General features: G+C 45.3%; 1 protein-coding gene across 1 annotated transcript in view; it reads right to left on the bottom strand.

The window, feature by feature from the left end:
* IGFN1 (immunoglobulin like and fibronectin type III domain containing 1) overlaps positions 1-24,440 on the bottom strand; it is a 33,551-nt gene extending 9,111 nt beyond the window's left edge. The window contains exons 1-25 of the mRNA XM_075722570.1: positions 24,364-24,440; positions 19,314-19,366; positions 19,012-19,134; positions 16,291-16,430; positions 15,937-16,036; positions 15,033-15,080; positions 14,401-14,446; positions 13,472-13,646; positions 12,752-12,865; positions 11,547-11,718; positions 10,669-10,941; positions 8,662-9,318; positions 7,921-8,574; positions 7,348-7,695; positions 6,394-6,636; positions 6,151-6,246; positions 5,257-5,784; positions 5,008-5,184; positions 4,798-4,938; positions 4,114-4,431; positions 3,973-3,978; positions 3,601-3,843; positions 2,584-3,408; positions 1,175-1,299; positions 424-565 (exon numbers count right to left, since the gene is read on the bottom strand). Coding sequence (XP_075578685.1) covers positions 424-565; positions 1,175-1,299; positions 2,584-3,408; positions 3,601-3,843; positions 3,973-3,978; positions 4,114-4,431; positions 4,798-4,938; positions 5,008-5,184; positions 5,257-5,784; positions 6,151-6,246; positions 6,394-6,636; positions 7,348-7,695; positions 7,921-8,574; positions 8,662-9,318; positions 10,669-10,941; positions 11,547-11,718; positions 12,752-12,865; positions 13,472-13,646; positions 14,401-14,446; positions 15,033-15,080; positions 15,937-16,036; positions 16,291-16,430; positions 19,012-19,134; positions 19,314-19,366; positions 24,364-24,440 — 5,824 coding nt within the window. The remainder of the gene's footprint in view (positions 1-423; positions 566-1,174; positions 1,300-2,583; positions 3,409-3,600; positions 3,844-3,972; positions 3,979-4,113; positions 4,432-4,797; positions 4,939-5,007; positions 5,185-5,256; positions 5,785-6,150; positions 6,247-6,393; positions 6,637-7,347; positions 7,696-7,920; positions 8,575-8,661; positions 9,319-10,668; positions 10,942-11,546; positions 11,719-12,751; positions 12,866-13,471; positions 13,647-14,400; positions 14,447-15,032; positions 15,081-15,936; positions 16,037-16,290; positions 16,431-19,011; positions 19,135-19,313; positions 19,367-24,363) is intronic.
* Positions 24,441-24,709: the final 269 nt, after the last annotated feature.

Raw genomic sequence — 24,709 nt, 5'->3', positions numbered from 1 at the left:
GCTCCCCTCATGATGCTTAGAAGCTCACAACATTTGGACCTTCACCTTTAGTTGCATGCTCAGTGCTTCACATACATACATGTACTTTTTGCTACAGGATAATTATCACAAAGTATTTGTGTTATCATACTGTCCTTTTCACTGGAGCAAATTTCTCAGAGGCAATACGCTAAGCACAAGAATGAAGAATCTGGTCTGATAAAGTGTTATGTGCACCCCAAAATCTTTGAGTTAATAATAGAAGCTCCCTAGTTAAATTTGTAAATACAAAATGCACCAACCTGTACAAAAACTATCTCCCATTTACATGGTAATTCTTTATAATAAAGTTGTCTCAATAACCAACTACAGGTCTCAGAGAATGTATTACATTTCAAGCACATCAAGGCTAGCACGCTGCATTGGTAGTTTGAATAGACTGACCTTCAACAAAAATTGAAGCTTCAGTTTTTATATCTCCACCTTCAAACCTGTATTTCCCAGCATGAATATCTTCCACTTTGTTAATAATCAGTTTGTGAACCAGACCTTCCTTTTCAAGAACGACTCCTTCCATGCTTCTTAACTACAAGGTAAAGCACAGAGACCCATTCTTAAAAACAAAAAGAAAAAAAAAAGGGCAATCCAAACTTAAACTGGACAGACTTTGGCCCTGCTTGAGTATGACACCTCAGAACTCCTACAGTATCATCTGTATCCCACAACTGGAATTACTCTTCAGTGTTGTTTTGGAACATAGAATATGATGCCTATGCTTGACCTTAAGCACTAATTTGAAAGAGTACTCTTCGCATTACGTCTGCCTGAAGGATCCTTTGAAGATTTTCCCTTGCTTTTTTCATATTTCTCTCATTCACCAAGGAAAAGAAAAAGGATTGCATTGCAAGGAAGAGACCAAACACCATCTCCACCCATGAAAAAGAATGGAAAACACAAAGCCTCCTGTTGTCAGCAAGAATAGAAACATCTTGCAGCAGGAAGGGAGAGAAATCTTGCTGGGTTTCTATCAGGAATTTTATTATCAACAGGCTCCTGCAGAATCCTTCCAGGGCCATACTCGGACTACAGTAAGACTGGCAGAGGGAAGGACACCTTAACATGACAATTGATAAGAGGTAGAGCCAGAGAGCAGAGCATGGCTAACCGAAGAAAACAGTAGCTGGAGGACACCTACCTTTAATCCATCTTTAAACCAGGTTCCTGTCACTTCATGTTTACTGACAGTGCAAGACAGCTCAGCTGGCTCCCCTTTCAGGACTCTGATATCAAGTAACTGTTTGTTGACATGACAGCGTGGTGCTGAACATTCAGAAAAGAAAACGTTGAAAAGATGCTAACTCTGTATTACACTGACAGAGAGAAACGTATAGATGAAAATGCATATGCATGTGAGGAGAAAAGAGAGCCTTTTAAAAAATATATGCTGTAGTCATGACAGGCTTTTGTACCACAACACTGTGGGCCAGCTGGCATAAACGCATTGCACCGAGGGGACGCGCCAGCTGGCCTGCATACAATATAGTCCTAACATCAACCTAACGGGCAATGGATTCATCACAAACCACATTCTCCATCTACAGATTTGCTATTTTAAGTCTACGCTAATTGTCTTGGCTCCCTCTACAGCCATGGGGAAGCATAGGCTACTCCAGCATATTAATATACTATTTCATCATTCTTTCCCTCTGCATTGACCAGATACAGGGCTGCCCAACCAGTTCCCCCTAAACAGCCCCAAGTCACCCTATTCTCTATCCCCTGTATTCCTCTTTCCCTTCCCAAGTTCTTCTCCACTAACATCTTCATCCCCTCTCTAATAAACACCCCACCTCCTTCCCCATTAACTCCACTTCTGTTGATTTTACTTCCTTATTTATATTTTGGTTGCCTTGGTAATTTCTAACTTGTCAGCAACTCGATTAGACAAGTATTCCCCTTTGGCTATACATATGAAGTTTCTCATTTCTACAGTTTTCACATTATCATCTTGCTAGTGTAGCCACTGGTCTTAGTCAAATGGCTGCATACACATTACTCGCCTTTTACTATATGCAACACTTCATTATTTCTGATGTTACAATAGGAGAGAGCTCTTTACATTAGGCCCAATGTGCGTATTAATCCAATATAAGCAGGCACAGATTTGTTCCCAGAATTCAGAAAAACACAGATCTTTGCACTAGATGTTAGAACAAATAAAGTGAAACAGTAAGTTTTAAATTGGAACAATATCAAAGAAACATGGCCATATTCCTTGAAACTGTATGGGAACTAGTATGTTTGTGAACTGAAGTCTGTTCCATGTGGATCTGAATCATTTATTTGAATGAACAGATGACACCTGTTTTAGGTATTTTAAACAAAGATCATTTAGACTCTTAAGGCAGTTTGATCTGACTGACTTGTGTAAAGTCAAACAGCAAATCAGTGGTAGAATTAGGAATGCATCTCAGTATAACCAAATTTCTACATATAGCTACATTTGTCTAAACCATAAGATTCGCTTTTTCTCCAGGATTAGGAATGTGAGTATTGAAATGCAAAGACCAATGCAGATACAGAAGTCATTAATTAAACACATACCTTTCAGATCATCTAGACAAAAACGTCTTCTTTTTCCCATACTTTCTGTATTCTTCAAGAAATCATTGGCTTTAATATCAAGGCTGGGTTCCTGTTTTCTCTGGCTTATCGAAGGAGGTCCACCATAAAGATCTGACGTCTGACCATAATCCAATGAACCTTGACCAAACCCACCTGAATTCCTCCCATCAACAGATCTGTTACGGGATTTACTCCCCAACTCCCCAAAGACAGAATTTTTACCATAAAGGGAGCCTAACTGTCCTAAATCTCTGCCCTCACCCCTGGCATCTCCTTGTCCTGAAAATGAATCTCTGTCATGAGATGAACCTTTGTTCCCTGATCCTCTGAAAAAACTGGCAGTGCCCTTTCCAGTTTCACGTCCCATAGAAGAATCCAGCCCATATTCACCACCTTGTCCAACACCACCTGCCATACTTTCTTCACCATGTAACTCCCTTTCACCACCTCCCAACCTGCCAACACCACTGACACCAGCCCTGGCTCCAGCTGACCCACTGTCCTTGCCATAGGGAGACCCAGCCCTTTGCACTGCAGAGCCACCGACATCTGCTCCACCTAAATATCCTTGAGCTTTGCTCAGAATAGCATCCCTGCCATGGCGAGATCCCATTCCTTCTCCAGCTCCAAAGGGAAAACGAGCAGCTTCTGCCGCAGCCCCAGGTGGGAGACCATCCTTTCCATAGGGAGACCCAACTCCCCCTACACCACTTCTACCAGCAGCACCAATGCCTGCTCCAGCTGGAACATCATCCTTTCCATAGGGAGACCCCAAGTCCCCTGCACCAGCTACACCTACACCTGCTCCAACTGGAAGGCCATGCTTTCCATACGGAGACCCAATTCCTCCTGCACCAGCACCAACACCTGCTCCAGCTGCAACACCATCCTTTCCATAGGGAGACCCCAAGTCCCCTGCACCAGCTACACCTACACCTGCTCCAACTGGAAGGCCATGCTTTCCATACGGAGACCCAATTCCTCCTGCACCAGCACCAACACCTGCTCCAGCTGCAACACCATCCTTTCCATAGGGAGATCCAACACCTCCAAACCCAGCTACACCAGCACCACCAACACCAGCCCCAGGTGGAACACCATCCTTTACATAGGGAGACCCATGACCCCCTACACCAGCTACACCAGCACCACCAATGCCTACTCCAGCAGGGAGGCCATCCTTTCCATATGGAGACCCAACTACCCCTGCACCAGCTACACCAGCACCACCAACTCCTGCTCCAGGTGGAATACCATCCTTTCCATAGGGAGACCCAACTCCCCCTGCACCAGCTACACCAAGTCCTGCTCCAGCTGGGAGGCGATCCCTTCCATAGAGAGACCCAACTCCCCCTGCACCAGCTACACCAAGTCCTGCTCCAGCTGGAACACCATCCATTCCACGCGGAGACCCAACTGCCCCTACACCAGCTACACCAGCACCACCAAGACCACCAGCCCTAGGTGGAACACCATCCTTTCCATAGGGAGACCCAACTCCCCCTGCACCAGCTACACCAAGTCCTGCTCCAGCTGGAACCCCATCCTTTCCATAGGGAGACCCAACTCCCCCTGCACCAGCTACACCTGCAACACCCACACCTGCTCCAGCTGGAACACCATCCTTTCCATAGGGAGACCCAACTCCCCCTGCACCAGCTACACCAGCACCACCAACTCCTGCTCCAGCTGGAAGACCATCCTTTCCATAAGGTGATCCAACACCTCCAAACCCAGCGACACCAGCACCGCCAACACCAGCCCCAGCTGGGAGGCCATCCTTTCCATAGGGAGACCCAATGCCTCCTGCACCAGCTACACCAAGTTCTGCTCCAGCTGGAACACCATCCTTTCCATAGGGAGACCCAACTCCCCCTGCACCAGCTACACCTGCAACACCCACACCTGCTCCACCTGGGAGCCCATCCTTTCCATACAGAGACCCAACTCCCCCTGCACCAGCTACACCTGCAACACCAACACCTGCTCCAGCTGGAAGACCATGCTTGCCATAGGGAGACCCAACTCCACCTACACCAGCTACACCAGCACCACCTATGCCTACCCCAGCTGGAACACCATCCTTTCCATAAGGAGACCCAATGCCCCCTGCACCAGCTACACTAGCACCAGGTACAGCTGCTCCACCTGGGAGCCCATCCTTTCCATACAGAGACCCAACTCCCCCTGCACCAGCACCAGATACACCTGCTCCAGCTGGAAGACCATCCTTTCCGTAAGGAGATCCAACACCTCCAAACCCAGCTACACCAGCACCACCAACACCAGCCCCAGCTGGGAGGCCATCCATTCCATAGGGAGACCCAACGCCCCCTGCACCAGCTACACTAAGTTCTGCTCCAGCTGGAACACCATCCTTTCCATGGGGAGACCCAACTCCACCTATACCAGCTGCACCAGCACCACCTACGCCTGCCCCAGCTGGAACACCATCCTTTCCATAGGGAGACCCAACTCCACCTATACCAGCTGCACCAGCACCACCTACACCTGCCCCAGCTGGAACACCATCCTTTCCATAGGGAGACCCAACTCCCCCTGCACCAGCTACACCAGCACCTCCTATGCCTGCTCCAGCTGGAACACCATGCTTTTCATAGGGAGACCCAACTCCCCCTGCACCAGCTACACCAGCACCACCTATGCCTGCTCCAGCTGGAACACCAGCCTTTCCATACGGAGACCTAACTCCCCCTGCACCAGCTACAGCAGCACCACCAACACCAGCCCCAGCTGGGAGGCCATCCTTTCCATAGGGAGACCCAACACCCCCTGCACCAGCTACACCAGCACCACCATCTCCTGCTCCAGCTGGAAGACCATCCTTTCCATAAGGAGATCCAACACCTCCAAACCCAACTACACCAGCACCGCCAACACCAGCCCCAGCTGGGAGGCCATCCTTTCCATAGGGAGACCCAACGCCCCCTGCACCAGCTACACCAGCACCACCAACTCCTGCTCCAGCTGGAAGACCATCCTTTCCATAAGGAGATCCAACACCTCCAAACCCAACTACACCAGCACCGCCAACACCAGCCCCAGCTGGGAGGCCATCCTTTCCATAGGGAGACCCAACACCCCCTGCACCAGCTAAACCAGCACCACCAACTCCTGCTCCAGCTGGAAGACCATCCTTTCCATAAGGAGATCCAACACCTCCAAACCCAACTACACCAGCACCACCAACACCAGCCGCAGCTGGGAGGCCATCCTTTCCATAGGGAGACCCAACTCCCCCTGCACCAGGTATACCAGCACCACCAGCCCCAGCTGGGAGGCCATCCTTTCCATAGGGAGATCCAACTCCCTCTGCACTAGCACCACCAAAACCAGTTCGAGCTGGGAGACCATCCTTTCCATAAGGAGACCCAACTCCACCTGCACCAGCTACACCAGCACCACCAACACCTACTCCAGCTGGAACACCATCTGTTCCATAGGGAGACCCAAAACCCCCTGCACCAGCTACACCTACACCTGCTCCAGTTGGAAGACCACCATTTCCATAAGGAGATCCAACACCTCCAAAACCAGCTACACCAGCACCAGCAACGCCTGCTCCAGCTGGAACACCATCCTTTCCATAAGGAGACCCCAAGTCCCCTGCACCAGCTACACCTACACCTGGTCCAGCTGGAAGACCATCCTTTCTGTAAGGAGATCCAACACCTCCAAACCCAGCTACACCAGCACCACCAACACCAGCCCCAGCTTGGAGGCCATCCTTTCCATATGCAGATCCAAGTCCCCCTGCACCAGCTACACCAGCACCACCTACGCCGGCCCCAGCTGGAACACCATCCTTTCCATACGGAGACCTAACTCCCCCTGCACCAACTACACCAGCACCACCAACACCAGCCCCAGCTGGGAGGCCATCCTTTCCATAGGGAGACCCAACACCCCCTGCACCAGCTAAACCAGCACCACCAACTCCTGCTCCAGCTGGAAGACCATCCTTTCCATAAGGAGATCCAACACCTCCAAACCCGGCTACACCAGCACCACCTATGCCTACCCCAGCTGGAACACCATCCTTTTCATAGGTAGACCCAACTCCCCCTGCACCAGCTATACCAGCACCACCTACGCCTGCTCCAGCTGGAACACCAGCCTTTCCATAAGGAGATCCAACACCTCCAGACCCAACTACACCAGAACCAGCAACGCCTGCTCCAGATGGAACACCATCCTTTCCATAGGGAGACACAAAACCCCCTGCACCAGCTACACCAGCAACACCAACTCCTGCTCCAGCTGGAAGACCATCCTTTCCATAAGGAGATCCAACACCTCCAAACCCAACTACACCAGCACCACCAACACCAGCCCCAGCTGGGAGGCCATCCTTTCCATAGGGAGACCCAATTCCTCCTGCACCAGCACCGCCCATGCCCGGTCCAGCAGGGAGGCCATCCTTTCCATAGGGAGATCCAACTCCCCCTGCACCAGCGCCACCAAAACCAGCCCCAGCTGGGAGGCCATCCTTTCCATACGGAGACCCATCTCCCTCTGCACCAGCTACACCACCAAAATCTGCTCCAACTGGTAGACCATCCTTTCCATAGGGAGACCCAACTCCCCCTACACCACCTACAACAGCACCACCAACTCCTGCTCCAGCTGGAAGACCATCCTTTCCATAGGCAGACCCAATTCCTCCTGCACCAGCTCCACCAGCAACACTGACGCCAGCCCCAGCTGTGAGACCATCCTTACCATATGGAGATCCAACTCCCCGTGCACCAGGTACACCTGCTCCAGCTGCAACACCATCCTTTCCATAGAGAGGTCCAACACCTCCAAAACCACCAACTGTAGTCCCACCCATGCCTGCTCCAGCAGGGAGGCCATCCTTCCCATAGGGAGACCCAATGCCCCCTGCACCAGCTACACCAGCACCAGATACACCTGCTCCAGCTGGAAGACCATCCTTTCCATAAGGAGATCCAACACCTCCAAAACCACCTAGTGCAGCCCCACCAATGCCTGCTGCAGCTGGGAGGCCATCCTTTCCATAGGGAGACCCAACACCCCCTGCACCAGCTACACCAGCACCACCAACTCCTGCTCCAGCTGGAACACCATCCTTTCCATAGGCAGACCCAATTCCCCCTGCACCAGCACCACCAAAACCACCGATACCTACTCCAGCTGGGAGGCCATCCTTTCCATAGGGAGACCCAACTCCACCTACACCAGCATGTCCAACACCAGCCCCAGCTGGAACACCATGACTTCCAGAGGGAGACCCAACTCCCCCTGCACCAGCTACACCAACACCACCAACACCAGCCCCAGCTGGGAGGCCATCCTTTCCATAGGGAGACCCAACTCTACCTGCACTAGCTACACCAGCACCACCAATGCCAGCCCCAGCTGGAAGACCATCCTTTCCATAAGGTGATCCAACACCTCCAAACCCAGCTACACCAGCACCACCAACACCAGCCCCAGCTGGGAGGCCATCCTTTCCATAGGGAGACCCAACTCCCCCTGCACCAGCTACACCAAGTCCTGCTCCAGCTGGAAGACCATCCTTTCCATAGGGAGACCCAGCTCCACCTATACCAGCTACACCAGCACCACCAACACCAGCCCCAGCTGGAAGACCATCCTTTCCATAGGCAGACCTAATTCCCCCTGCACCAGCTACACCAGCACCACCAACACCTGCAACAACTGGCTGACCATCTCGACCATGCAAAGCCTCCATTTCCCCTATAGCACTGCCACCTGCACCAGATATAGCCCCATCTCCAGCTGGAAGACCACCTGGACCATACAGCAAGCCAGACCTTCCTGTCTGACCTAAAGGACCGCTAGCATGACGTGTCAGGCCATCCTTGCCATAGGGAGTCCTTATTTGTCCCTCTCTGTTTACACTTGCTCCATTCATATCAACTACAGTCGGCAGGCCATCCTTGCCATATGGGGACCTCATTCCTCCTGCAATCTCCGTACCTGCAGCATTCTTTCTAGCTCCAGTCCCTGGACTAGTCCTACTGAGCAGATCACCTTTGCCACCCTTACCATCTCCCACTCCATCTGAATCAGGATCGAATCCATCTAACAAAGAACTTCCATCAGTAGCACCTAATCTCCCAACACCCCCAAAGCCAGCTCTGTAACTAGTATCACCTAATTTACCATCCCTGTCATGCTGAGAGACCACATGTTCTCCATCATCCATTTCAATGTTAACAGTATCCAGCGTACCATCATCTCTGCCATCCGCAGAATACCATTCACCTGCTCCTCCTAATTCATCACCAGTATCTCCTCTGCCTGCCATGGAATCCTTGCTGCGGAAAGGCCTTAATCCACTTTTGCCTCCTAAGCCTTTTAATCCAAAGCTACTACCATCATTTGTCACTGAGTCTCCAACTAGGTCTACTCCAGAAAACTGCCCAAACCCCATCTTTCCATTTCTGTTGGCTCCACGTAGCCCGTCTTTTCCCAAAAATCTATGGCTTCCATCAATATCAATGGAGTGGCCTTGACTGCTGCCTCGATCATTTCTGTACCAGCCATCTTCTTTCACACCAGTGTCCATAAGATGATCTTCATCACCAACATATTCTCCACGTCGAAGTTTTTTAGTGCTGTCTTTATCTGGGTGTGTTTCTTTCAGCCACTCAGATTTCTCTCTTTCACCTCCTTCACCCTGTCTCCTCTTTCCTTTGGTATCTGTATTGAAAATGCATCGTTTGATTGGAGAAGATATAATTTACAGGATAAGAGAGGAAAAAAGAAAAGAACAGACAATCAATAGGTCATGTACTGCATCAATAACCAAAGAAAATGTGTTAGCGTTTGTTATAATTTCATTCTAGGACACAGAAACATAATATATTTAAATAAATTTAAATTCAGTTCAAATCCTGAATTTCTTCAGTGTCACATTCAGACATAATTTTACATCTCCTAGTTAAAAAGACAATTATTTTTAGTGGAAACATGCTTATTAAAAAACCAACCAACCAACCAAAACAAAAAAAAGCAGAAAACCAAGGCAAATTTTCAGCATGATAGGTCTAATTTAGAGGGGCTTAGATTGTATTTGGGACTCATTAGTTCCTCCTGCCATCACCCTCCAGCCCTGGAGGAGTTACAGAATATCCCATGCACAGAGTGGCCATCAGTTCCCACCCTTGATTTAGGATCTCAGTGCTACTGAGGCAGTTTATACATTTGGCATCCTGCCATTTTAGAGATGGCCAAAGATGACTAAAGATTCTGATTCTGTGAACAGCTTTGTATTAATCCAAAATTCAGGCTTTTCTGAGATAAACAGTGGAGCCTGCAGGTCATGTACTGATTTGATTTCTAGGCTAGATATAATTTCTGTAGAGCATTAAGAGCTCAATGAACTCAGTGGGCAGTTTCTTTGTATGCCATACTCAACCTACACTGTTTCTGAAAGGCCATCAAATAGCCTTTACAAGAGAGACCACCTTTTGCTGCAGCAGGATCTCAAAAGAAACCAAAGCAACTACCTTTCAGAAGCAAAAAAACTGTGAGCCAGCTAACTATTAAACTGTTTGCACTGAAAGGAGTATTTCCCATCTTCCCAGCTTCCTCTGAGCTCCTTCTAACCTGTTTAATCTCTAATTTGGAAAAAATCACAGGAATCAAAGAATCATAGAATCAAAGAAAAACAGAATCTAGCAAGATGCCCTTGAAAGGTCCTTGATCCCCTGTATTCTGTACTGTGTTCAATAACAGCTTCATCAAAAACACATATTGAGATATGGAGTATTTTTCAATAACTGATGGAGAACGTGCTACCTGATAGTAGATGTAAATAAGCCAAAAGGATTTGTCAGGACTAACAAAAAGGGAAAAATTTGTCTCATCTGAAGAGGAAAGAAGGACTAACCAGACCTTTGTTTTTCCAAATATAATTTAGGAACCAGAGGCTCCATAATTAATTTGTCAGCACAGAATCATCCCAATGAGCAATCAGGCAGTGAGAGGAATATTATTTTGTTATCACACCTCAAGCCAACACCACGGGAATAATACAGTGTCACTTACACTCTACAACAAGCCAGGCATTTGAGGAGCAGAGTCCGGTGTCAAGTGTGTACATGCCGCTGTCAGAGGGCACAACGTTTTTGATAATCAGCTGGTGGGTCAGACCATCAGGTGTTACGGAGATCTGGTGCTTCTCACTTGCCTTGAGGAGGTGGGTTTTGTGTAGCCACACAGCATCGTAGCAGGGTGTGCGTAGGACAGATTCAAAGACAGCATCTTCTTCCTCAGGACAATGCACATCGCTGAGCGGCTGTTCAAATCTCACAGGAATGGCTGCAAGCAATGGAAAAATCAAAAGCTATAGAAAGGAAACAGAGAGCTATTTCTGTCTTCCAGGAAAACCTTGTTGCAGCTGAAGGAAGAAAGAAAGACAGGAACTTGCCATGCCTGTGAGCACTGGTTTAAGCAGAGAAAGGAAAAACTGAGATGTGCTCCAGTGCCCAATTCTACCGGACAGAAAAGCAGAAAAGTAGATTTTTGTCTTTATTATCTTCTGAGACATTTATAACACACATCACTCTGATATGCTGATTATTTGCGGTCATTAATGTATTTCAGCAGCATGTATCAAGTCGGTAGTTACTCTTCTGAGCTTACAAAAGGAAACATGAAGTAAGTTATGGAATTTGCTCACTGTCATCCAGAACTCAGAGCGAAACTGGTACTTGAACCTAGTCCTTTGGACTACAAGTGCAACACCCATATCACATCATCACCTTCCTGCTCTTTTTCACCTGTGTCATATAAGGAGCCCTGATTTGGCAACACAAAAACAGTTTTACTGCTGAGCTTTGCATATGCTCCTACATAAAATTTTCCAGCAAAAAATAATTTCTTGTTACAGTTGCACATCACATCCATGTAACTCAATTCCTTACATTCAGCATCCAGTTCAGTTGAGAAAACAGGTACGTCCTCCACTCTGACTTGATACAAGCCTGCATCTTCCGGCTGCACATCGTTGACAATGAAAGTATACCTTTTTCCAATCTGCCTCAGGCAGTGTTTTCTGTACTCATCCCCTGTTCCATATCTGACCCTCTCACCATCCTAAGGAAGAGAAAGAATATACTCTTAAAGGCAACGCACAGCTAGTGCAAGACATTTCAAACAAAGCAGGCCAAATCTGTGCTACGATCGCTTTATTGATATAAACGAGTAACAACAGAGAAGTCTACACTCTCGCTACTCACAGCGGACAGCTGTAAGTGGACAGGGCTCATTGCTTATGTAACACACAGGCAATACTACGTGCAGTTTGTCCTGCACAGAACAGAGCATCAGACTCTCAAACTAGGCAAAACAATAGTACTTTGCTAGCTCATGTAGGCTTTTGAAGCTTAACTAATACACGGTCACTGTAACTTCGAAGACAAAGTACTTTCTTTGCTTAGATTTTAGCATCATTGTAGATGGATAAGCAGGCGCCTTCATCACTTTCCTATCTGTAATACACTTGGGTTACTTTCTCCATGTGGTGACCGCATAGACTTCAGGTCATGAATTTGATTCAGAAGTTCACAGAGTTAGTCTGACCTTTTCTTTAATGAATTCCAGTTTCCCCTGTATTAAAGCCACTAACCACAGTTTGACTGAAATGTATCTTCCAGAAAAACGTCCACAGCACTGATCACCTGGGGATCACAGCAGAATAACTACAGAACGAGATGGGATGTTTTACTTCCTTGACATCTTCTTTCACAGATGTGAATTATAGTGGGATAACCCACTTGAAAAAGTGAATAAAATCAGTCTGTTGTTCTTATATGAGACTGCAGAATTTCTGCAGCTTGAAAGACACCGTTAGAATTTCCTCTTACCGGAAGAGCTCTTGAAGTCAAAAGGATGCCAGTAACCAACTGTTTCCCATGTACTTGGATCTACAAATCCCAAGTGATATTCATCATCAAAGACTACCTGGGCCCCCCCACCAACACTTCTCCCTAACCAATAAAGGATTCTGCAACAGACAGACAACTTTAAGAAGCCTATTTGCTCTCAGCCACTGCCCAGCAGATCAAGCATTTTATGTAGAAGACTTCAGTGGCTGCTATGAGCTAGCCAACTCATCTTGCCCCCTCACCTTAAGCAGATAAACTTTGCTGTTACTGTTTTTCAGGTCCATCTCCAGACCAAACGTAGCTCTTCCCTCCTTGTTGACTTTGATGTGTTTAAAGTTTTTGACACTGTGTATTAACTGCAAAGAAAGATACAAGAACCTAGTGAATGATAACGCTGCCATGACAGAAGTTCTGTTGAAACAATGTGAAATCTACTTTTTATCTGCACAGAAAAGAGCTACATCTAACTTTATGTTTATAGAGAAAGCACCTGTAAGTTTCCACAGTTTCCTCCTGTAGGCAAACTATATTTTACGTGCAACCTCGTGGTCATTCACACACTATGCAACCACTATCCATCCAGGTTTCTACATGCCCCTGTATGTGAAGGCCAGTTTTGACTCTCAGGCATATAACTTTTCAATTTGGGGTCCAAATTCTCATCAGAGGCAACTGAATACAGAATTTAGCCATGTGGTTTAATAAAAGTATTCCCCTAAGGTCAGTATCTCCTAAAATTTAAGAAGTGAACTTCAAAAAAGTCAATAGCATTTTCATCTGCATGAGTATAGAATTAGGACTTCTTTAAAACATTGTCATAAATCATTCTCTGCATTACAATAAAATTTTCACCTACAAAGCAATTTCAGAAGGTTTAGCCTGTTTTCAGAAGCTACTGAGGAACTGTAGGAGACTGCAGTTTGTTAAAAATCAGTGCTTTCAGTGGTTTCAGTTTATTTTACCTCTTCTTGTTCACTCTCTGTGTCCCTCCTTATCTCCTCCAGCTTTCTCAGCATCCCACGGAAGTCAACAATTCCATATTTCATACAGATTTTCTCATAATCTCGCCTGTCTGCATGCAGCAACAGTTGCCAGACTGCTTCTTTGTCCACGGGTTTGGGTTTTGGTGTTGGGGCCCTTAGAACCACAGGGAAAAAAAAATCCAGACATTTTGACAGACAACAAGATGTCCTGTTTTTCTACACTTAATCCTCTTTCATATCTCTCTCCATCATTTCGGTAGTTCACTTGGCTCTGTAGATGTAGACAAGAAAGAACAGGACTCTTCCGGAATAGGTTTCCTGCAGCTATACTGCAAGTTAAATGCTGCCAGGGAACAGTCCTGACCTGGGCCATATAGGGCAAGGCTGTAACGCAGTTGTCCACACTGTTAAATTATCAGCAGAGTCACTGGCACAGTCTGGCCCAGACCAACTTGCACTCTCCCATGTAATTTCTCAGCACAGCTCAGGATTTTGCACAGGCCAGAGATCATTCCCATTAGGCAATCTTCGGAGGTTCCCACCTGGGAAGTGAAGTGATTGCAGCAACGTGCACGTGGCAGCCTGTGCAGCTGGCCTGGGAGCCAGGGCTCAGTCCCTGATTAGCCAGAAAGATCATTACATGAAGACTTGTCACTGAGCCAAGAAATTACTTGTGAACTAAGACCAGGAAAGCAGAGAAACACATCTTTTAAGTCAAAATCTTGTGGTGCAAAGGAACATAGACCTCAAAACGAGGTTGGTGCCTTGTGTTTATCTCAGTCTTCCCATACTGAGTCTCACAACAACTTTGGAAACAAGAAGTGTTGCCTTGAAAATCTATGAAGCTGTCCCCTGTCATCAAGAAACATCTAGGAAGTGTAGCAATGGCCTACATTACAGAGCCTTACCGCTTCCTCAGCAGCTTCCTGAACTCCTGAAGCTTCTTCCTGAACTCTATAAAAGAGAGGGGGTGGGGGGGGGGAAGGGGTGGGAAACAACAAACATTCAGATATCCAACACTGTAAAATAGATCCCCAAAAAGAAGATAATGCAAAATAGCCACTGACAACAGGCCATTCTGCTACACTGTTTACCTCTGGTGATGTTTTCACACTTTACAAAAAAAACTGTCATGAAACTTAGAGCCAGTTTTCTCTGCCATGCTCATATCCTTTGAGTGCCATTAAAGGTCATCGCTTCCCAGGGGGCTTTCCTCTCTTCCTAGAGAGGACACTCTAGAAACCTACTATTTTCCAGCCATGTTAACATGTTTGATCCAGCCGTATTTGACATCACAAAATTCTTTTCTAGCACTAATGAGCCCAGAATCATTAATTAGAACAGCTCAAGGCCACGTCTAAGATCGTCACTTTACCGAAAGGTAAATAGCAAGCAGAGATGACAGAACATCAGAGATTCACTAACCCTTCTCTTACTTGATTCTTTACAAGTTTGGGGCAGTAATAATGCAGTAATACAGAAGAGAATTAACTATGCCCCCCGCCCCCACCCCCACCCAAAAAATAGATATCTAACTTACCATCAGCAGGATAAACAGGAACATACTTTGCTTTCCTTTTAAAGCGAACTGATAGTTTATAAGAAAAAACAGAGGAAAAACAAGCCATAAGATGAACAAGGTAACACTCAGACTAACATGAGTAAACCAATGAACTACAAAACCTCTGTATCTGTTACCAATGCAAGAGGAAATCCTAGTTTGGATTTCATTGTCATCTGACACTGACTCCTAGTAATCTCCATCTATAAATGCAATATTTCTGTTGCAATCAACTCTGCGCTTACTGGATAATCTACACAGTGGAGGAGACCATTTCTGCCCTGTGAAGCTTACGGCTTAAGCAATGGTAGGAAATATTAACATCTTGTTTTAGAGATAGGGAGCCAAGGTGCAAGGATTATCCAGCCAAACGCAGATAGGTGCCTTCTAAACTCACTTCACAGGCACACAGGTGAAATGGATGCTTCCAACATAGTCCACCTCCTGCTCAAGTAGATTCCAAGAATAAGTCAGTTATATTTCACCCACAAAGTACCCATTTCTCTCCACTGACTATAAATGGAACCAGGGGACTAGGTCAGGTGGACACCACAGACATCTGAACTGAAGTGAGATGGATCCCTCCCAACAGACTGATTTGTCCAACATCATGAAGAAAGGATTGAGCCAATTCAACACTAAATCCAGAGCTTCTGATTATGGTCCAGTGCAGTGACCACAATACCACTTTCTTCTCCCTTGCCTTGAAGCTCATACTGTCATGGAACCATCAAAGTGGGGGGAGTCACAGGAGACCTCCAGTCCTCAGTGAGTGGAAAAATAGACCTTCACACCAGGGATACTCAGATAACACTCTGGGCACCCACCCCCAGAGGACAGCCAAGCCACAGGACCTTTGGAGCACACAACCTGTCAATCCTACCTTGTATGATCCGGAGGCCAGCAGAGCATGAAGCTTCCCCGTATTCATTCACAGCAAAGCAATGATATAAATCACTGTCATCTGTAGTGAGATTGTTTATCTTAAAAAGAAGAACATAGTAAGAGCTCACAGCGATGTGCTGTAGTCAGTTCACACACCTTCAGCTTCTAATAAAACAGCTACTCAATGACATCTCAGATCTTTCTTCTGTTCCCAGAATGACTCTAAAAAGCTTTGTTTGCTTATCTTTGTGTTATCTCAGATCTGGTGTCTTCTAGATCAGCCCACTGCAGGTTCTTCCTTTCCATTGCTCTCCCTGTTCCACAAGTCCTGTCTGAAATATTTGATCTTTACCTGCAGAATGTATTCATTTGTAACGTTATTGAAGGAAGTTTCGTATCTGGCAGGTTCATCCATTTCTCTTTGCATACGGGTCCATTTCACATGAGGGGTTGGGACACCTTTGACCACAGCTCGGAAAATGGCATTTTTACCTTTGAAAAGAGGCAAGAAATTAGTTATTTAAGACAGGCTTGAACATGAGGACTCTCATGCCAGGCTCCTTATCAATAGAGTTATCCCCAGAGTGAGCCACCTCTGTTTCTGTTTTAGGCAGAAACATTCTTTGAAAATAATTGTATCTTTCTGTTTTCTCTGTAAAAGATGCCTAGATTACCAGTTTAAGTTGCATTAAATGCCCAAATTCCTGCAAGACATTTGTCATAATCTCCACTGTAACTCACTGACTTTCAAAGAGATTACTTGAAAACTAAAATTCACCACTGTCACATGTGGTCTTTGCCTGTGTTTTTATCGCACAGCCATGCAGATAGAGAAATTACGTACCCAAGAGAGCAATTTTTTGGTATCTTGGTCTGATTTTGAACTCCCTCAATATCTGGGCAGGGCCAAAGAGCAGGCAGTTATTAGCTCAAGTCCAGGCTGGGCTACCTTTCCCCACGTCACTAATGTCAGGGTTTGCCTGTATTCAATCATAAAAGGCCCATACAATGTGGTGTTAGCCTGCCAGACGTGACTGCTAACATCCCTTGGCCGTCTCTGAAATCAATGGCGCTATAGCAAGTTCAGCCTAGACTTGCTTCTGGCAACACAAAATGCCCAAACCCATTCTCATCACACACATACTCCCCTACAGGGTCACATCGCTTCTCCATTCTTTCAGAGTATTTCCTTTGTGGCGCCCATGCTGGGCAGGATGTTAATAACACAGGACTCACTGTGCTGGAGTCTCCTGTCTCTAGACATCAGTAAAGTTCATCTGAGAATAGCTGCAGCTCCTGGTCTCTTTTTCATTTGCATAAATCTGGATTCATTAGGAAGTGCAAACAAGAAGATACCCCCTCTGCACACTTAAGGAAACACGTTCTTAACAGACAACACCGTACCACAACTGGGAGGACTCATGCAGGGTAGGGTGTTTCCCCATGTACTCCTACATGTCATCCTTCTGCGGCATCCTCCTGGTCTGCTAGCCTGGCACCACCTTGCACTCCAAACACACCAGGCTCTGCTATTTGAAGAGGCAAGGAAGGGAGAAGAGGATGGGGTTTACCTGTGAGCTCTCTCCATCTCTGCTCCCCTAAGAACCTGAGTATGCTGCAGCTGCCCACAGAAATCTCAAACAGCTTTACCACTGCCTAGTACAAATCTTTTCTTTTTCTTCCAAAAGGCTTCAAAGACATAGGCAACATTATGAAACAACACATCAGAGAAGTGACTCGTGTAGGTAAGTGGGAGTGTTACAGGGGAATAGAAATAGAGATGAGTTATCCATGGATGTAGGTCAGGGCAGAAATGATTACTATCTGTCTTTTGCAATTGTTTTGGTCTTCTGGTGACCAACACTGTTAAAATTTCTCCCCAGAAAGTCTTGCAAAATTTCCCACACCCTTCTGCAGTCACCACCAAAAAACTTATTAGATGCAGCAAGCTCCTGCCAATAGATTCTTATCAAAAAGCATCTTCCAACTTTTTCTGAGATTACAGTACTATCTATTACTAAAGTCTATTTCCAATTGATTATTCCTTTATCAAATTTTAGCCATTCTGGCTGCAACTTCCCATGCTTGCCATCTGTCACAGGACACAACTCCACAGCTAGGAGTATCAGCTAATCCACGCACTGAATGCAATGGGGCGATGATGATATAATTGAAGACACTCATCATGCACCTGCATAGACACTGAATTCAGTTTACGCAGTGACCAACCTGAATGCCCTAACATTTTGTATATGAACTGCGAGGAACCTACTGGAAATGAAATACCTTGGAAGATTTAGACAGGGTGACTGACCACCACGTTGGTTTGTGCCTGAGACTCGCAGGTGGAAGGAAGGTGGTGGGGGACGAGGAGGGATGCACCACTAGAGGCCACTGTGCTCCTTCCGAAAATCTCAATGGCTCAGGAAAATCAACAGATGGGCGTGACAACACTGAAATCCAGGGTGCTAGAAACGGGTCAGTCTTGTGAGGGAAGAGGAGCTACACGATCTCCTCAGGCTATCCCACTCCAAAAAAAAAAAAAAAGACCCTGCAAGTGCAGAGAGATTACTGGAAGGCTTCCCATTGATTTGAGGTCTCCGCTCATCAGCTGCCTCCTCTGTACTCTATGCAAGATCCATATTGCTTCTTGAAGAAGTACAGCCTAAATAGCATCTGCAGTCAGTATATCTTACTTTTAAAAAGTTAACTTTAGTGCTGAACGCTCATGATACAAGTTAGTTCAAACAGGAAAAAACAACTTTTTCCATGTGCTTAATCTTTTGCTGCAAAATACTTACTTTGAGAGCTTCCTGCAGAATTCACAGGATTTGTTGTATCCATTAGGAGCCAGATTTTGATCTTGCATACACGAGTGAAAACTTGGGAGACCTCTATCAGTACTGATGGAATTTTCATCAGTACAACAAAGACTTTGGCCACACACTTGTTATGGGCTAGTCAAATCTCCTTAGAAAGTAGCTTGATTTAATTACGATAATTGTTTCATGTCAGTGAGACATGGAGTCAAGCCTCCAGGCCTGTGGCTTTGATTGTTTTTCAAGAATCTCACCTTCCTGCAGTGTCAGAGAGACAGGTTTCCGCTCAAAGTCAGGTGTACTGCATCCTTCTGGAATATCATCCACAAACTGGGTGATAACGACTCCTGGGACAGAAGATTTCTTCAAGGATTTTACTAGAAATGCAAGGAAAAGTACATTCAATTAAGATAACGTGTTTTTCCGTTAGAAATAATCTCTCAATCTGCATCACCTCTCTGCAGAACAGTAACTGTTCCTGCTCAGCTTGGACTACAAAGGACCCATCCATTCTACTACTACAGGCTGTAAGTGCATCCAAAGGCTGGAGCATTACGTTCTGTGATTTTGTGCTGACTTACTGCAAAGCTAGGGCCCAAGTGGGAAAATCTGCGATCAAGATCACAATCCAGGGTCACATCGTCTTATGGGTCTAGTGATGATTTGGATAGAGAATGCTTTACGTCAGTTATTGTTCCAAAAAAAAACCTTCAAAATCTGGCACGAGAAAGAAAGGTCAGCAGAACCCAGTGAACCTGTTACTGGTGTCTCTCCTTGTGGAGATGAGAGCCAGATACCTAACTGCCAAACAAGAAAAGCAAGTTGGATTTATTCCCAGGGGTACCCCAGACAGTTTTCATCACTGTGTCTGTTCTCTCACCTGCCTGACGGCTTGTCATGATGCTTTGCTCAGCTGCCTATGGTCAGCACAAACAGACTAGAGGGTCTCCTGTGAAAGAGACAAATCATTTCATTATTTACAGTTCACAAGGGAAATGACAGACCTTAATATTGCTCACTTTTGTGATGCAGTTTGTCCTTCCTCACTTGCCACATCCTAGCAGACAAGTTGAGAAAGGCCTGCCAATCAACACATCATGACATGTCTTTCCAAAACCCATCATGACACAGTTTTGAACCAACACAAACCAGGTACGAAAATGGCTAGCAGGGCTAAATGGAAAATGTACACATCTAACAGCATCCCTCTGTCACCTCTTCCATTTCCATGTCATCTGGCTTTCCTCCAAAGACCTCCTCTCGTGTTTCAGGCAAATATTACACCACATGGCACTCACGCGGTGAGTTCTGATGGATGGCAAGAGCAGTTGCTGAGAAGAAAGCCACAGAGATGGATGTCTAAACTGAGGCATGAAGCAGAAGCACATCCTGATCTAAATTAGCTTGTCTAAATTAGCAACAGACCTGAGAGCAGACTATAAGCTACTTACTTTAGAAGGAAATGGTGAAGTGTGAACTTGGCGTTAACTAGTTATTGTTATAGATCACTCGTGACCTTCTGCCAAAGGTGTCTCTTTCCCTGTATTTATAAATTGGACGTGTAATGTAACACATCACTATCTTGCAAGAAAAGTGTGAAGGCAGATTCCTTGTCATATGAGAGATGCTCAGAAACTATAGAGTTACCAAAGCTCTGAAAGAGCAATTAGATTAGATTCCCATGTGGGATTAATGCTGTGCCTCTATTTACCGTCTGCACTCCTTCAGTCAACACGGAGTCACACAAGAACATGCAACTTTTCACAGTTTTAAAAGGCAGATGGATTTTGTCAGCGCACCTATGATCTTAATTCTGTTCCCTATATGAGACATCCATCCAACCTGGTATTGCCACACCACACGCAATGAAAACTCTGGGTAGGACCCCAACAACCTCTGTTATACATTTAGCTTGGAGTTGCATTATCTGTGTGATACTTGGTCTCAGCTAACAGTAAAACACAACTAAGCTAACAAAAATCATTTGTGCTGTATGTCCCATAGATAGGCCAAAGAAAGTGTAATTCACAGTACTTCTGGGTCAAATTCTGAACCAAAAGGATAAACTTGGTTTTTCCATTAATCAGCAGTTGCAAATAGGAACATAGACATCTCTCCACAACAAATCACTGGCTCCACTGTTGTCCTTAACACAAATCTTATTTTAGGGCTCTGCACGCTATAAAAATCTCATAAATAATTGATTACTTGGAAAACCATTCTGCGAGTCTCACTGACTTCAGTGGAAATGCACGTGAAACAACAGAAATGGGAAATGATACATGGGACTGTGCGAACGACAGCCAAGTCTCTATCACCGCCCCGGTCTGGCGTGGGTGGGTGACTTTTGTTGCCATCTACCAAAACAGGAGGTTTACATTTCAGTGTTCCAGCTTTTGTGTGTTGATATTCTGGCATATCACATAGTTACTCCTGTAAACCATTGGTAGATGTTTTAAAAATTGCACATTAAGGGAATAAACAGCTTGTGGGAGGGAAAAACCACAAAACTGAAATGAAAATAAGATGATTCCAGGGCACCCTGCCCTGCAGCGGCCAGGGCATTGCACAGCAAATGGCAGAGATTTTCAGAAACTCATTATCACCCTCTTCTGATGGACTTAATTTGTCCTCCAAGGTACTGAACTGTATTAATAGCAAACATTATAATCCCCTATTGCCTTTTGCAGTCTCATATCTTCCTAAACATGTCACCACTCCTGGAGCTGAAATGTCTAATGCTTACAACTTTCAACAAACATGATTACTTGTCATTAGCTTGCAACAGTACTCCCCTAAGCCCTTTTTATGTTATGCTCACATTTATTCTTCGCTACTCCCGACTTCTTCCCTCCACGTTAGGCAATATTGACGAGCATCTACACTGAAAAATTAATATGGTCCAAATTCTCAGGGCTGAAGCCATCAAAAAACTTATTCTTTTCTTATGTTACCAAATGCATCATGTCAGACAGTTGTTCTTAGTCCAGTGTGACTGTGTGCATATGTTAACATAATTATAACCTATTGAGAGATGGCTATGTTCAAACCCAGTTTAAAAAAAACAAATACTGACAATATTTGTATAGGTAGTAATAGGCACCATCCTCTCAATGTACTCTGTGCACTACACATAAACTGCTGAGTTTACAGGGCCTAAATATTTCAGAAATGCCCTTGGATTAAAGATAAGCTGCTGTGAGTCCTTAAACTCCTGTGAATTCTTGCCTTCTGGAGAGTGAGACAGAAGCATGTTAATGCCACACATTGATTGCACAGTTAAAATAACAGTGCCAGGATATGCAAGAGAACATTCCTTCAGTGTAATTAATCCAACCACATCACATTTTCTAGTGCCTTCTGTGTTAAATGAGGACCAGAAAATAACACATCAGCTGGCACAGAGTCATTCAGACCCTGCCCTGCTTACTTTTAAAATTTCCACTCCCTTGGTACATGGATAACCATGGTTTTGCTTTGACTTCAATCCTAGAAAAAGAAATCACAGAATTTCTGAAAGAAATGAAAGACAGCAAAATCCTTCCAAAAATTGTCATAGTGGAATTCATATCTTCACTCACAGATGCTTGAAACATAGGTGTCCACACTAAGATGATCACCGAGATTGCTATTTATACAATGGAGGCAGACAAGTACTTCCAAAAGGCAATCTACCCCTCCCTAGGTGAAATGCTGTTGACCAACATCACCAGCACAACAGGGCTAACACTGGAAGTAGCTCAACACTCTCACTCTGCAAAACACATCATTGTCATGCATTAGCCTTGTTCGGGTAAGCAAGACTTGGCTATTTCTCATCCCAGGCAGAAGTCTGTCTGCTTTTCAGCTGCAGAGACATCCCCTTTGGAGATAGTGGCAAAGCTTCCACAAAGCTTTGAATGCAGAGCAGGAGCAACCCCTTGTCTACAGACAATATTTTTAATCTACCAAAATAAACCAGATAGCCTGACGGGATGGGAGGTCTGCCCTTTATCTTGTCTCTCCATCAATCTGTCTGGGTGAGACAGAGCAAGAGCCCATTCCCTTTTGCAGTCTGACTGGACACTAGTGATAGGGCCATAAATCAGCTAAGTGAATAAGCAAAACATTTGGGAGTCACAGGATTTGGAGGTACTAGTGGTGTCACAAGAAGTTATTTATGAGGTTCAGACAGTGGAACACACAGACAAGATGTGACATAATTGCTGGCAGAGACTGGTGAGCAAAATTAGCCAAACCTGTAGACTGTAGAGAATTGACAGGCAGTGAGTGGTTCATACAGACGGGATGGGTCCAGAGGCATGGGATGTACCACGGATGTTGGCACAAGCACAGTAAATGTGGAGTACAACGCCCTTAGCACAGACCACAGTAGAAGACTTGAATCATCGTTGTAGTAAATAACCAGCAACAGATGCAGCATTCTATTTCTCTTTGTAATTCATAAAAATCAGGACAGTCCCGACACAGTGAATGTTCTAAACAAAATACCAAATTGCTGGGGGCTCAGTCTCCAGTTCTAGCTCTGCTTTACACCAGAGGACCCAGATACTCACTGAGAAGAAGGATCTCTCACCTAAAAATTCTCTTTTAGGTTTGGGTGGGCTTGCTTTGTTTATTTGTTAACTTTAAGTAATATTTTGAGCTTGAGCCCCTCCCATTTCAGAAGATTTTTAAAGGAAAATGTTAAAGACACTGGTTAGAAGTTCAGTTCACAGAACTGAAGGCCAGCAACTGCAGAAGTGCAACTTCATAAAATCTTCTGAGCAGGTCACAGAGGGGGAACGTCACAAGCACTCCAGTGATGAATGGAGGTCTTGTGTAGAGTGGGGAGGAATGTCCAAGGATCAGATTTTGTGTGACTTATCCCTTTGGTAAATCTATACTTGACTTGATCTTCTCTTCTGCCTCAGGGATTATGAATATAACATAAGTGATTGCTCATGCTGTCCACAATTTATGTATGCATACACCAGATACTCTATAGCTATTTATTTATTAAAGTGGCATGGACACAAAATGACAAAAGGAGACACACACCCTCTATATTTTCTAAGTGAATGAAAGCAATTAAGCCCTAACAGCAGTGAACAAGACAATGAATTCATGTCAGTTTGGTGAAGCAGGTATGGGGCGACAACATAAGAACAGGTCAGTCTGTTCTTTTTGATGTCCATAACATACCCATAAATTCTTTCATAACGCAGACGTGCGTTTTCATACAGTCAAGAAATTTACAGCAAATATTGCAGAGCAAATACAACAGAGTTTTACTAAATGTCCAGAAGAAAAAACAGCATATCCCTACTTGCTGTCCCAAGAAACAGTGCCTCCAAGATAACAAACATTAGAAACCATAGTGTACCTGTGCTACAAGTCCCATATTAGCTCCATGAGACAGTTAGGGCAGATCTTCAACAGCCTGCCATCTTACCAGGGAAATCGGTGTGCGCTACAGGAGACCACTCCTCCCAGAATATTTACAATTTTCACACCTACAGCAACACAAAGCAATGTCTACCATGACAGTGAAGGTGACACTTCATACTCCCAGCTCTGTATCACCTCCACACAAATCTCAGTGGCGACATGACCAAACTTGCTACCTTACAGGTTGAGTTTCTGAGATGATCCTGGTTGAAGTCAATACTGCGACTCCCAGGACCACGGTGGCTTTGTCCATTGACTCAGACCACAGAGCTCTTCATAGCTGTTCAAGAGGTCTCTTGGTCACAGATATTAGCGATCTGTACAGAAGAAGCCACACTCCTTATTAGTCTGTTGTAAATGTCACTAAGCAGCAAAGATATGACAAATTCTTGTCCCCCTCACACCTCTCCACTCTCCTAGAAGCTAAGTCTATGCCCAGTAGCTGCCTAGCCAGGATATCTCTATACTGTGCTGCATGCAGTTGTGGGGTGCTCATTATACACCCATGCTTCCCACAGCACC

The sequence above is a fragment of the Pelecanus crispus genome, chromosome 17 (assembly GCF_030463565.1).
Source record: "Pelecanus crispus isolate bPelCri1 chromosome 17, bPelCri1.pri, whole genome shotgun sequence".
Classification (NCBI taxonomy): domain Eukaryota; kingdom Metazoa; phylum Chordata; class Aves; order Pelecaniformes; family Pelecanidae; genus Pelecanus; species Pelecanus crispus.
The sequence above is the reverse complement of the archived record's forward strand: the minus strand, read 5'-3'. Positions and strand labels throughout refer to the sequence as shown.